The sequence below is a fragment of the Salvia hispanica genome, chromosome 5, assembly GCF_029641045.1.
Source record: "Salvia hispanica isolate PSC_SH4W2 chromosome 5, Shi_PSC_v1, whole genome shotgun sequence".
Lineage (NCBI taxonomy): Eukaryota > Viridiplantae > Streptophyta > Magnoliopsida > Lamiales > Lamiaceae > Salvia > Salvia hispanica.
The window spans coordinates 40351071-40365725 of NC_142696.1; the positions used below are offsets into that span (position 1 = coordinate 40351071).

Here is a 14655-nt window from a genome sequence, read left to right on the forward strand (position 1 = left end):
ATCATGCTTAACTCACAGAATGTACGTATTGGAAGAGTTATTTTCATGATCCGATGTAATTGTTGCATCCTGAAAAGATTCAATGTGATCGTCAATTTCATGAATTGACTGAAGGCGATTTCATTAATTTATTAAACATCAAATCAATATGCAAAAAGCAAGTTTGTTTTTGAACAACCATAAATACATGATTAAAAAATAGAGCTTGCTCTTCATTCCCTTTTTTTTTCTTTTCCTATTTTCGACTTGAATTTCTAACCGAATATGAGCAAACACAAAGAGCAACCACTTAACATTAATTTAAGATGGAAAATATATTGTAGACGTTCAATATAAATTAAAAATATTAAAAGAAGATAATAAAAGAATGCATGATGAGTTGGGATTTGGGAAGCAGTAAATGAGGCTAAACGATTGTCAATTATCAATATTTTATTAAGAAGAATATTTATTTCTTAATGTTGATTGAGTGAGATATGTTTAATTTCTTATTATTAGTTATCACGCCAACCTTAGTTTAGACTTATTATATTATTAGAAGAATATTTCCTCTCATTCTCTAACTAAATATTCTCTCTGAGTTGGAAATAAGTATTGCAATTGGGCTTAAATATATCCTATTATACACTGGAGTGATTAGGACCTAAAAATTGTCGACAAACTTTGTTGATAATTAGTGTTATCACATTAGGTGAATGATTAATTGGCCGGATATAAGTGACATCTTTCTTTTTCTCTAGCAATACAATGTCAACTTTTGACTTAAATCACATAAAACCAATTAAATCTGCAAACATTCAGCAGAGGACATGTTTAGATTGTAGGGGGAAGATAATAATCGCAATTTGAATTTAACCATGGCAATTATGAGGCATGATAAACCTAACTACTTAATGCCCAACTATCAAGTCTCCGAATATAAGAAAATTTACCATTTTAACATCAACAACTAATAGCATTAATCATTGCAATTATCATGATGTTAACAAAGGGATGCATTACAACATTGCTATAGTACTCGGGCATCGGTGTTTTACTCATCGTATGAACTAAAACGATCTAAAAAGACTTTTGTGATTGCTTATCTGGTTTTGTATACGCTAGAATTTAGTTATGCATTGATTATATATATGCTAAAGACTGTATTATACTATAAACATTAGGGAAAATCATCAAATTAATCCCATTAGATGATGCCAAAACAAGTCTTTTAAGTGCCCGGACCCATCAATTGGCGTGATTAACCAACAACATATATTAAATTTGGTCTAAACTATTTTAGAAATTAAATGGACTGTTTAAAAACCAAACTTTTTTAGCAAAAAGGAAAAATAAGAAACTGAAGTTTTCAATTTTAGTTTAATGTGATCTTATGACACAAGGTTTGAACTCTTCTTAACTATGAATCTCAACAAGTGTAATAAGAAATAGAGTAAATGATTTAATTAAGGTGGGGAGAAAAGGATGTCTCCCTGCAACATCATTAAATCATAATCACTTGTGAAAGAAGCATCATTATAGAAAAAAATAAAGCCATTATTATTGTTAGCAAATGTAGACTTTTCGAAAAGGCCGTGTCTTTATATGGAAATTCTTCCACTAGTGAAGAACACCTGATTCATGTGATTTCAATTTCATTATACTGTTATTCAGCACTCAATAACATATATAAACACAAAGTATCTTGATTATTTACATTTAATATCAACATAATACACATTGATTCGATCAATTATACTAAATAAATTACGCCTTAAATATCTATAAATAAAGGAGAAACTCGACACATCTGGATAATGACTTCAACGAGTGTAATTTCATCAATTACATAAATTTGGAGAGTGATTCTAACTCAACATTTCACCATCTACTTGAATGATGGTTGCTGGAATCTCACTTTCTTTAAACATCAGCTGCGAATGTGTTGTACTTACAATAACCGGTAATACAACATCAGTAATAATACAAATACTTGACACAGCCTATAATTAGAAACTGAATAATCTTCTCTTTTACATCCTCTTCCTGTATAATCTATTTTCAGGTCGACTCGACTCTCTGACTAAACAAATTTCCTTGCGCGATTCATTCTTGATCAGTAAACTCATCTTTGTTCATCCGATGTATCCTCGGTCTTGATTGTGTCAGAACCATCCCTGATACAAACAAAAACAGATACAATTCAGAAGTCAAAAGCCGATGTATTAGTTCATTGGCATTCTTTTGATACCAAAAAAGGCGACAAACAAATGAGACTCAGACAAGGAAATGCAATGAAGTGACCTAGGAGCCTTTTGCTTTTGGTGGGTGTGTGTGACAATATGAATACAGACATTATCCATTAGCATTCTCTAGACAAACCACTCCTGAACAATGGCAAACCTCATAGACAAAACCCGTGTCAAGCCAACCTAGAAAGTCTTGATGTAATTCAATCTTAACAGTTCTGGTAACTCACTCACTCCACCATAAATTTAATGGGCCCCATAAGGTGAACAAAAGAATATCCAATATCACAAAGTCATTCACTCCACTTCTGCACTTGCGAGTTTAGAGAAGCAGTTGAACTATTCAGAATTCAGATCATGAGCATATGCAGATTCCAGTAAAAGACCCTCACACATAACCACACAGAGAGAATACAGAAGATCAAAACAAAAAACGAATCTGATGTGATATCCTAACTCCCAACCCAAATTATAGAACTTCAGAAACTCCCGCAGATCCAAAAGAGAGACAACCACAGATACATGGAGGATGAAAGAAACTCCCACAATGGAGAGAAGAAAGTTTCACTCAGAGAGATGGGAGAGTCCTACTTCCATGGAGGAAAGGGAGCTTCAGTTTGTCTCTGCTGAGGGTTCTGGATTGTCGCAAAGAAAAGAGAGAAACGCAGAGGTCTACGAAAGATGAATCCACTTCACTTCATATTTTATTAATAATATGAATTATTTTGTCTCAAATTTTTTTGTCACATTGGTGGTAAGGGGCTTGGCTGATTTAAGGTTAGGTGTAATGGGATTTATTTAAACACAGCATAACTTATCTGGAAAGAAGATAATGGGAATCACTGAACACAGATCCTACCTTATATCTATATTTTCTCCAAATGTATCTTCGCTATTCAAACTTCGCATTGAAGGCTTGTCAATCTCATCCTCATCAGACTCGTAATCATGCTCTCCATTCCATATGCGGGGTTTAGGTCTCACTTCCATGTCTTCGTCTCTCTGAAATTGGAGATAGGTTGGTTATATTGCAAGGAAATTAATACATTCAAAGATGGAGTTGTACATGTCATCCAGTAATTTTACCTCTTCTGGAACTTCTGTGGTTGGAGGCATTGTTTGAAACTGGGTGCTGGGTGCATGCTGCAGTTTAGAAATTTGATCCAGTAGCATGTTCCTGCAAGTAGACATTAATACTGATCTTGAGAAATTTACTTATGATAGCTTACAGTTATGTGAAAATAACCAAGAGCGATTACATTCTACATATAACCAAGTAGACATATCTTTTTCTTTGAAAACTTCAAACGCAGCGAAACAGTCATCATAGTATACTTTTGGTAACTCAACTGTTTTTGCTTTGGACAAACCACCTACTAATCTATTCAAATGGCATACTTTAGCATTCCACAAGATTCAAGGTTCAAAACTAATACTGATAAATATAAAAAAAAATTTGAGTATACGATCGGTCATCCTTATGTGTAACAAAAGTAATTACATGATTTTCTCCCTCATTTTTATCCCATTATCTTCAAGGACAGTAAATAAAACCAGGGAACTAATCCACAACACAAAATGAAGAATGATTGCTTAAATGGTGGTTTACATCAATTATGTGAAAGTATCTATCACCATAATGCACCTGAATTCTCTTTTTCTTATTGATTTTCTCTAGTGACTGCCTATTATCACACTTCTAGATGCAGAGATGGATACACAGTTTTTCAATGACATCTTAATTTGTGCAGACAATGTTGCCTTCGAATATAAAAAAGCATGCTATGGACAATATGTGCAAAAAAATTACAATTTGATGAACAAAAGTATAGTGACTATAGTCTGTACAGAGCCATGGTTTAATGACCCAAGAGTTATTTAGTACCATTTTCCAAATCTTTTACTGCATAATGAAAACAAAAATTCGAAAATACCAATTGCACTATAGCATAGACACACATAGAGTAAAGTTTCCAAATTTTAACTGTGTATAAGGGGTATGAAAGGGAATATTTTCAAAATAACCAGATGGAGTACAGCTTTAACTTGAGAGCTAAATGAGTAAATAACTAGAAAACAGGACTGATAAACAAAAGAGTACTATCTAAAGAAAAAACTTTAACGTGTTGCAGAGAAATTGGTCGAAGAGACGAAGACAACATAAATGCTGACAATTGAACAAGTTCTACACAGCTTAAGGTTGACAAACAATATATGGTAGAAGAGATAAACCAAGTAGTTTTTAGGAACTTAAATGTAATGGGTTTGTTGTGTGTGAGGATCCAGCACCCCTTGACATACCATGCACAAATACACAAGTGGTTTTCCATGTATGCAAAATAAATAAAAAGAAAGTGAAAAAGTAGACAAAACCAAAACAAATATAATGTTTATCAGGATTGCGAGAAAGTAGAACGTTGGTCTTGGAAAAAGGTAGCATCAAACATCAGTTGGTGGGTATTTATCAAGTGAGATATAACAGTGACGATGGTGACTTAAGTCCTTATCTATGGCAGTGTACCAATAAACAGTGTTTTATGATGTTAGTTAAATTATCCTCGTAGATGCCAAGCTGTATTCTGCAGTGTTGTAAAACAACATATAGCAATATTATGGTAACTATAGGACATTGAGACCAGGTTTGGTGAAGTTGGGACAGAGGAACATCAGTTATAATAATGCAGTGGACGGAGGTTTCAAACAGCAAGGGGCATAAGTTTGTAGCACTATATTAGAAATACAGGAGATCTTCAAGTATGTACATTCGTGATGACGTGAACTTAACTTTACCTGATTTTCTCCAAATCCCTCAGTGTATTCAAGTTTTCCATATTACTTGGTTCCACATGAAGAGTATAATCTGGGCCAAAATACTCGTAATATTCATTGTACGGCAACTTGTTATCTGGCTCCACATCTACAGCCACGGCAGTCTACAACAAAGTGCAAAATTTCATATCAGCTGATACCCCACATAAATTATCAAAAGTAAATGATCATATGAAACGAGATACATGTACAATGGTATAAATTTGGCATGCAAAAGAATATGAAACATAGAAAGAGAGCACACACATGCAAACAAATTTGTGTGTGTAAGAGAGGGAGAGAGATAGACCTCGTAGCACCAGCACCGGGCAACATTTCTGATTGTATACCCTCCCCCGCCCAAAACCATAAGAGGAACATTGAATGACCTCAAAAACCGAAGACAGTCTGCATGGCCTTTCACAGACAAATTAAAGCAACCTAACCGATCACCAGACAATGAATCGGCCCCACACTGAAGAACAACAGCATCTGGCTGATAGACCTCCATTACTTTCTGCATTATTGGACGGAATAAGCTTCGGAAGTTGTCATCATTTAATCCATCATTCAGTGGGACATTAAGAGCATAGTACTTTCCAGAGGCCACTCCAACGTCTTTAATATGCCCAGTTCCAGGAAAAAAGTCTCCAAATTTATGGAAAGACACTGTCATAACACGATCAGTAACATAAAAGGCTTCCTCAACCCCATCTCCATGGTGAATATCAATGTCCACGTAAAGTACCCGCTGCCATAAAAAATACAATGATCAGAGAATGCCACATTATAAAGAGTATATCATGAAAGCCAAGATTATTTCTTACATGGAGTAATGTATAACTCTTAAGCCTTCCTACGTTCGTGGATCAATTTATGAATTGCAAGCAGACATTAGAATTCATACTGAGTGGTATCGACAAATCTAGTTCTACTAACAATACTAATTTATCAAGTTAAACAAGGGAACTAACACATTCAAACAATGAGACGGGTACAATTACAAGTTTTTAGAATATCTAATGATGGAATATAATTCAGGTTCATAAATCAATTAACTTCTTTTACCCTTGAAAGTTACCATCTGAGAGGGACCATGCTCAAACATGATTCTACACATAATATTAAAAAAATTCAAACTTTGAAGCAAAAAAGGTGTCTGCTTGTAGAATCAGACACAAACAAACTGATACTCAAAACAATAAATCGTACAGACTACAGAGGGAATCAATTAACACAATTTTCCAAAACTTAGAGACACGCAGAGAGAAACAAATTGTCACATAGTTTAAAAATGAAAAGGTTAAACTAAATATCCATTCCATACCCTGTGAACTTTCAGCAGCTCGAGAATCCCCAAAACAATATCATTAACATAGCAAAACCCCGAAGCCTCGCTCTTCTTCGCATGGTGCAAACCCCCGGCCCAATTAATTGCGATATCCGCATCCTGCCTGTTGAGCTTGACGGCCGCGCCAATGGAGCCGCCAGCGGAGGCCTGACAGAACTCAAACAAGCCGTCGAATACGGGGCAGTCCTCGCCCACGTTGAAGCGCCTGAGCTGACGCGCGTGCGTGTGATCGAGGAGAGTGTCGGGCGCGACGGAGGAGAGGAACTCGACGTACTCCGGCGAGTGGAAGCGGCGGATGTCTTCGAAGGCGGCGGGGAAGGGGCGGCTGATCTCCATGCGGCGGTGGAGGCCGTAGTGGACGATCAGATTGTGTGCCATGCGGATGCGGTGGGGTTTCATCGGATGGCCCTGGCCGTAGTAGTAGTCGCCGATTGTTGGCTCGTAGAAGTAGGACACGCGCCGCTTCCGCGCGTCGGGGCAGACAGATGGCAGCGACGCGCCACCGTCGGAATCCATCGCTCAATTTGCAATTGCAGTGAGAAAGGAGAGAAGAGAGGAGAGAGGAGTTTTTTTTTGGGGGAGAGAGAATTTAAACAAGGGTTTAAAGTGGCAAAGAATTGGGCGTTTAGAAATAGAGGTGTTGCCCCATGACCGGTTTGCAGACCAAGGTGGTCCGAAGCCCGTGCAGATCCATCACTAAACCCATGACTGCCCAGGCCCAGACCCACCCCATAACTAAATCCTTTTTTTTTTTTTTCTATAAATGGCTCGTTTTTATCTCATCGTTTAGATAATTGCTATTCCATCTGTCCACTAAGGCCATTTTCGTAGGGGTGGATCGATACGATATATCGTATCGAAAACGTTGTATCGTGTTTCGTATCGAAAATATCGATATGAAAGATCGTTATCGTATCGAAAGTTTCGATATATCGAACTTTCGATATGGATAATATCAATATCGTTATCGTATCGATATTTCGATATATCGTAAGATCGATACGATATATCGAAATATAGTTATCGTATCGAATACCTGTATATCGAAAAATATAATTTCAAAACTGAAAAATAACACAAAAATTAATAAAACTTCGACACAATAAAATAAATAGTGTTCTTATTGGGGTTTCATATATATATTTTCTAAATATATGAATGAATTAAATGGATTTGTATATGTTTATAAATTTAAACTTCAATAACTATTGAATTTCAATATGTTTCGATATATATCGGTATAAAACGATATATCGCGATATAAGGAAATTCATATCGTTATCGTATCGAAAACTTACGATACGATACCGTATCGTATCGAAAATTACATATACCGAAAATTCGATAATTTTTCGATATTTTTCAATACGATACGAGCAATATATCATTTTTTCGGTATTTTTCCTCAGCCCTAGGGGTGATGACTCATCCAGAGATGGAAATCCATGAAAAAAATGACATTTTTTTTTATGGATTTCCATCCCTGGATGAGTTATCACCCTTACCAAACATGCCATAAGTATTTACATTTGTCATTTTAGTCCGTCCACAAAATAATGTCCGCATTTACTCTTTCCTCTCTTTTTACTAATTCGTCACACTCACATTTTATTACTATAAAATCAATACAACTTCCGTTCTTTAAAATATAAACTATTTCAGTTTTGGTTTATCCCTTGAAAATAGAAACTTTCTATATTAGGAAGTGAGTCTTACAATTCACTAACACTATTTTTTCTCTTATTTTATCCATTTTTCCCTCCATCTCTCTTACTTTGCCAATTGTGTATAAAACTCATACCATTTCAAAAGTTTCTATTTTTAGAAAATAAAAGTTGTATATAAAGTGAGACATACATTCCACTAACTTTTCCAAATCAATTTTTCTTCACATTTCTTAGAATTTACTCATGGTGCGAATTATACGTGACAAATGAATTCTCTTATCCTTGATATCATTTGTGGATTTTATATATCTGAATTATCTGTTGAACTTTTAATATTTTTAAGAAATTTATCTTATTTATTGATCGAATAGTGTTATTCAATCTCATTCCCAGCGTAGGATAGTTCATTCATACTACCGTTATTCGTTAAAAATAAAAATTATTTTCATTTTAGCCAAATAATTTAAAAATAGAAGTAAATGGATTTCTACAATCCAATTTCATTATGTCCCTTAAAAATATTAGAAACTATTTTTATTTTAGCTAAATTGTATTAAATATAGAAGTAAATGGATTTGTACGATCCACTATCATCACTTTTTTTTCATCTCCTTTACATTATTATTATTTTTATTATCTCTCTTACCTTATTAATTTATCTCTTTTATTATACCTAAAATTCGTATAGTTTAAAATTTTAATTTTTCAAAGGGGAAATTGGTCTCTAAAACCATGAACTTTGCTTAAAATTTGGTATTTCCCATAAACTTTGAAATTGGTATATAATATCACGAACTTTGCATTTTGTTTGGTATTTCCCACGGCATGTTTATTGCTATATTTGACTAACTTACGAGGCTTTTTTATCATACTTGACACAATTAAATCAACATAGTTTTCAACGTGACTTTTTATGCTACGTGTTATGAACTTAAAAAGTGGTTTCAAATATTATAAAACATATCAAGGTTGCCTATATTAAATAAGATTTTGATGAAAATATCTTATTTGAGTGAGTTTGGGAAATACCAAACAAAATGCAAAGTTTGTGATATTATATACCAATTTCAAAATTCAGGGAAATACCAAATTTTAGGCAAAGTTTATGATTTTAGAGACCAATTTCCCTTTTCAAAGATAGAGTGAGTAGTATTAGATTAACGAACATATTCGCCAACTAATTATTTCCCCAACTTTTCATTTGTGATTTTAACTCTAAAATTCAAGGGCTTAAAATGCCTTGTGTGTAACGGGGGAACAAAAATAAAATCAAGATATAATTGAAATTGGAGTACAGAGTAATTCAGAATAAATTGAAAATTTGGGAATTTCTTCTCTTTTTTCATCTTCATCGTCTTCTCCGATGGCTGCTCCATACAGATCAAGGTATTCCACTCATTATATTCAATAAATAACAGCTATGCAAATAGTAATTTGAAGCTGAAATCGCATAATTTTCGCTCTGCGTCTGATCGATTAATCGCGGACTGCAACAGAGATGGATTGAGCGCGCGGCCGGTGGGGTATGGCGGCAATTCCGATGAGATTCAGTTGCGAATTGATCCGATGCATTCAGATTTCGACGATGAGGTGACTGGTCTTCGGAAACAAGTTCGGAGACTTCGAGATGTGAGTGAATTTGTTTCCTTTTTTCAATATCTCTAATTCGTTTTGCAGAAACGGTGGGAATGTGGTCTGTTTTTTTTGTTCTTAATTTGTACGATGATTTTCAGTCATGATGTTATTCGTCACGGTTGAATTTTTATGCGGTATATATTTGTATTCATCAGAATTGTACATATGAGAGATGCTTCTTATGGTAAGCGGTTTGGTTTATTTTGGTGGAGCTCGAAAATGCTGATAATGTGAGTAAAATCAGAGAAGTTATCAGCATTATAGTTGCAATCACGACGTGCTTGAAAAATGAGAATATTGTGTTGCTTAATCATTCCGAGTTTACAGCAAACTTATTCCATGAGAACTTTCTAGGACTACCTATAGTTGTTGATTTCTCAATTGATTTGTTTGTAATGTAGTATTATATGACCCATCATATTTTGTAACTATCCACGAGAAATGAAAGACTAAATTGCATAATACTGTAATATTTTTACATGGAGTTGGTCCTTGCTAGAGTTTTTCCAAATAATCTCTTTTACGAGCTGATCAGCTGAGGGCCTGAGTTATGGCTTTTGCTGTATGCTCATAGAACATTACGATTTGAATTCTTTTCATAATAATTTGGAAACTCGATGAATGTATTATATGGTCTTTAATACGGATAATGAGGCTGTTTAGTCATTTTTACCACAATAAGCAGCTATTTTGAAATATACTTATTACATACTACCATGCAGCATTTATCATGTAATCTTAATTATATTACATATTCTGTTTCCTTGTAGTTTTCTGTTGTGCAAATATCGTGACTTCTTTTGGAGCACGCTCTTATATGTATGTATATATGTAAGGGTGTAGAGTATCTTTAGGATGGTTGAATATGTTCTAGCTGCTGGCCTGTACATGGTTCTCGTCATGAGTATATATATTTGTGGCCAGGAAAGAACGTATTAAACAAAAAACTTGTCTGCATTTGCTTTGAACGCATGTGATTCCTAGATTAAACTTAAAAATCCATCTGCTTTTCCAGGACGAACTAAACATATTTAAAACCTACATTACCTGCTGATTTGTTATGATGGAGTTCTTTTTACCTTTGGATCGTCCTGAACATGCAAGTTCCTAGGTTTTATCAAAATTGTATTTGAGGTCACATCCATGACATGATAAGGATTCTATTTAAATTTAAATTCTGATGAACACTGAATCTTTTCTTCTAATATAAGCTTATTGCAAGCCACATAATTGATTTTCTGTTTATGCTATAGTCTGCATGAGCCATGACATTTATATTTAGTTTAGGTTTGTCTGGCCTCAACTCTTGTTGCTTGTGAAATATTGCAGGTGGCTCAAGAAATTGAGACAGAAGCAACGTTTCAAAATGATTTCCTGAATCAGCTGGTACGTCATAAACTATCCTCAGCATTTTAACCTCGGGAAAGGATTGGCTTCTCTGATTCTATGATCACCCCGAGTCATCATTTTGTCTGCTTTTATAGTAGTAACATATTTTGATTAGAAAACTATGTTTATCTACTGTTTTAAGACAGTAAGTTAATCTCTACAACTTCTTACGTCCCTTTTTTATGTACCACAAGCCATCAGTAATTTCAGTCCACTGCTCGATGTGATATGTAGCTGTTGTAAGTTGGTTCCTGGAACCTCTTTAATTCGAATTTCAAAGTCCATGACGATAGTTGAAATTTCAAAGTCCATGGCGCCTCATTCGTGGCGGCAAATGGCAGTCGCCATTAAAAAGTTCCATGGAAGCGTATCGTTATGGCGTTTTTCTTGAAACCCGCCATGCAATGGCGCCACGGCGGTGCCACAGCTGATATTTAATAACATTGATTGCAGGGAAGTTGCTGAAAATAATTTTATGGAGTAAATGATTATATTGTTCGTTTCCATTGTTCATTGACTTGTTGACTATGCCATTGTCATCTTTATCTGTATGACCTTTACTGATGCTTTGGTTCTATTGAATCAACTGCTAGACATTGAAACTCTTGGAAAATTGTGCTGTTAACATGTGAAAGATTTCTTCAAATGCCCCTGAAAACATAACATGGATTTGCGCTTACGGCTTTTCATGAGAAACCTTGTAAGGCTCTCATACGCTATTAAACTCACTGGGTGGATAGAACTGATATTGCTTTATTTCTTTGACTTCTGTAGCAAATGACATTGACTAAAGCTCAGGCAGGGGTGAAAAACAACATGAAGAGACTCAATAAGAGCATCATTTGGGAAGGATCAAGCCATGTAATGCACGTTGTCCTTTTTGCACTGCTTCTGTTTTTTCTGGTCTATTTCTGGTCCAAATTGTCACGAAAATGAGTATGCTTGAGAGTTCTGTCCTGCTCCTGTGAGATGTTGAGACACGGCAACACCTGAATGCTGAGAGTTCTGTCCTGCTCCATTGAGATGTTGAGACAAGGTAACACCTGAATGCTGGTTCTTGTAAATGTTTGCATTTGGTCCCCATCATCAGTTGACTATCATATTTGATTTACCAGTGTACATGAAATTTCTTGTAGAAGAATGAATTGTGGTTAATATATTAGCATCAACAAACTATCAAGATCTAAACTTCTGTGGGTCCTAAACCTATTTCTCGGTTTATTTCTCAGACGATTGTGAACCCCATCAGAATAAAAGGAAATCAAATGAAAAGAAAGTAAATGATAATTAGGAAAAACCATTAATAATATATGTCACTCGTTTGTATGTCTTCATTTTTGTAGAACATCTCTCCACTACCACTAGTATATGGTTAGACTTTACTGGATAGACGATCGTAGTCCCTTTTATTTAGAATTAGGTAGACTATGGAGCCATGTTAACTGCACTTTTTTGGTTTAACTTTTAGATGATCAAAGTTTTTGTCCCGGGATGGTAAACATTATCATACTACATGTTAATTTACATTTGCAGTATAGTAGGCTTAGTAGCAAGTAGGATTAGCAGCATCTTCATGGGTATTTATATATACTATTGTGTAGAGCTACAAAATGATTGTAACTTTATCCTTTTAGATCAAAACCTAGCTAACCATTTTCATTATCCACCTATTTACTTTTAGATCAAAACCTAGCACACATTCTCATTATAGCCCTATAAATTTTCTTTTACTTGCTTTTTCTGTTCTTTTTCTTTCCCTTTACCCTCTATTAGTTATGTGCATTAGAGCCAATCTTGAACTAAACTCTATGAGGTGTTGAAAGAGCAACTGTTGTTTTTTTGTAGTTTCTGCTGTTTTTGTCATGAACATATTTAAAAAAGCTACTACTAGTATTTTTTATAATATTCTGTTTGAATAGCCCTTTTACTAAGATTGTGAGAATGAGGTGGATTACACATCATATAACCTCCGTTATAGCTGAACAATATACATATTGTAACAGTGATATGTTTTGAATATGAAATTAGTTGTTGTAATCTCAATTACTATGATATGATATCATAAATTTATTAGTAGATTGAGGAACAATATGAATATGAATATGAATGCAGTGAAATTGAGCTTCGAGAGAAGGGGATGATTGTTTCCTAGTTCTCTTTCACCCCCTCTCTATTGTGTGTATCTATTTGTTTCATAAAAAAGGAATGAGGGCCATTTAGTGGATCATCAACAAAGAATTTACATGTCCTACTTTTGCAATCTTGTTGGCCCCTAAGTAGTAATCTTCTTCATATCATTAGGATTTTTGGCACTAGAAACACTTTATTTTGAGAATAAAAATGCGTGCATCTTTAGTCATGTTATATGATTGTTTGTATAAATGTAGTTTTGTAGTACAATTTTTCATGAAAACCGTAGTGCTTTGGCTTGTACTCTTCATACTGAAGAAGATTGTTATTTCAATTTTATTGTCGTAAATCTCCCAACAATATTAGTAATTTCTCAGACACTTGTTAATTTTTCCAGCCACTATATGCATGATTACTTTTGATAATAAATTCCCCAACAATATTAGTACGGAGTTTAATTTTCTTTAAACAACGCAAAACTAAGAAATTAAATTATATAGACGAATCTTAAATACAACGAGTTCACCTTAATGATTATGTGAATTCGAACTAGATATAAACCTGAATCTCCGTTTTGAACCCACAGCTTGGGCAATTTAATTAACTTAACAAATTTGATTATAAATCAGGAAAAGTTGATTACATATTCGATTTTACATGCTTTGATAATAGTGTCGTCACCAGAGCATCTATAAATAAAACAAAAAATTCAACCTCTGCTCTTGAATTTAATATTGGACGGTGCACAAGGGGGCTTATAAAATTAGGCACCAGGATCCCTCTAGAAATGATAACTTTGTTATAATTTTCACAGCTTTTATTTAAATATGACTCAGAATATTTGTTGTGCGAGGCATCAAATTAAGTCAAGGGCAAAATATATTGGTATCCTTTACATCTTGAAAAAGTATCAGGGAATTAAGTGTAAATCTTTGTTGAAAATGATTGAAGATAGCTAATTATACTCCGAGGAAAAGTTATCTACCATATCTTCAAAAAGAGTTTAGCCAAATAGTCAATATTTATTTGTTCTCCTATAAGTTCGTTTTATTCAAAGAGGAAATCGATTAATGGGCATTTACTTTTAGTAATAGGGTTAGTTAATTAAAAATAGTATAAGTTTATTAATTAATTGTCTATTTTGATGGAAATTAATTTTGAGTTTGTCTTGACTATCTTATTCTTCAAATAATTATTTTTATATTTATCAATTTATAAGTAAATGATTCTAGATGTATAATCCTATATATTAATTATTACTTTCATGCGGCACTCAATGATAAGGAATACTCTATATATAGAAGATTCTTTATTACGATTGACAATGGGTGGGGAATGGAATAATTTAATTCCTTAAAAAATAATTAAATAGACCTGAGTTTTAACTTTTAAGTGAGTATTACTATTAATATAGACATGTATTGGGTGAGTTCATTGCATTTTTGTA

General features: G+C 34.2%; 2 protein-coding genes across 2 annotated transcripts; one reads left to right on the forward strand and one right to left on the reverse strand.

Annotated features, from left to right (window-relative positions):
• Positions 1 to 1768: 1768 nt before the first annotated feature.
• Positions 1769 to 6996, reverse strand: LOC125188970 (histone deacetylase 6-like). Its single transcript, XM_048086104.2, has 6 exons — positions 6364 to 6996; positions 5347 to 5787; positions 5019 to 5161; positions 3315 to 3405; positions 3088 to 3230; positions 1769 to 2156 (listed from the first exon to the last, which is right to left on the reverse strand). Exons 1-6 carry the CDS (start codon positions 6901 to 6903, stop codon positions 2105 to 2107), a joined length of 1410 nt encoding a protein of 469 aa, XP_047942061.1. The 5' UTR covers positions 6904 to 6996; the 3' UTR covers positions 1769 to 2104.
• Positions 6997 to 9283: 2287 nt separating this feature from the next.
• On the forward strand, positions 9284 to 12266 carry LOC125186639 (bet1-like protein At4g14600). The gene is made up of 4 exons (XM_048083045.2): positions 9284 to 9440; positions 9551 to 9683; positions 11019 to 11075; positions 11853 to 12266. Exons 1-4 carry the CDS (start codon positions 9418 to 9420, stop codon positions 12012 to 12014), a joined length of 375 nt encoding a protein of 124 aa, XP_047939002.1. The 5' UTR covers positions 9284 to 9417; the 3' UTR covers positions 12015 to 12266.
• Positions 12267 to 14655: the final 2389 nt, after the last annotated feature.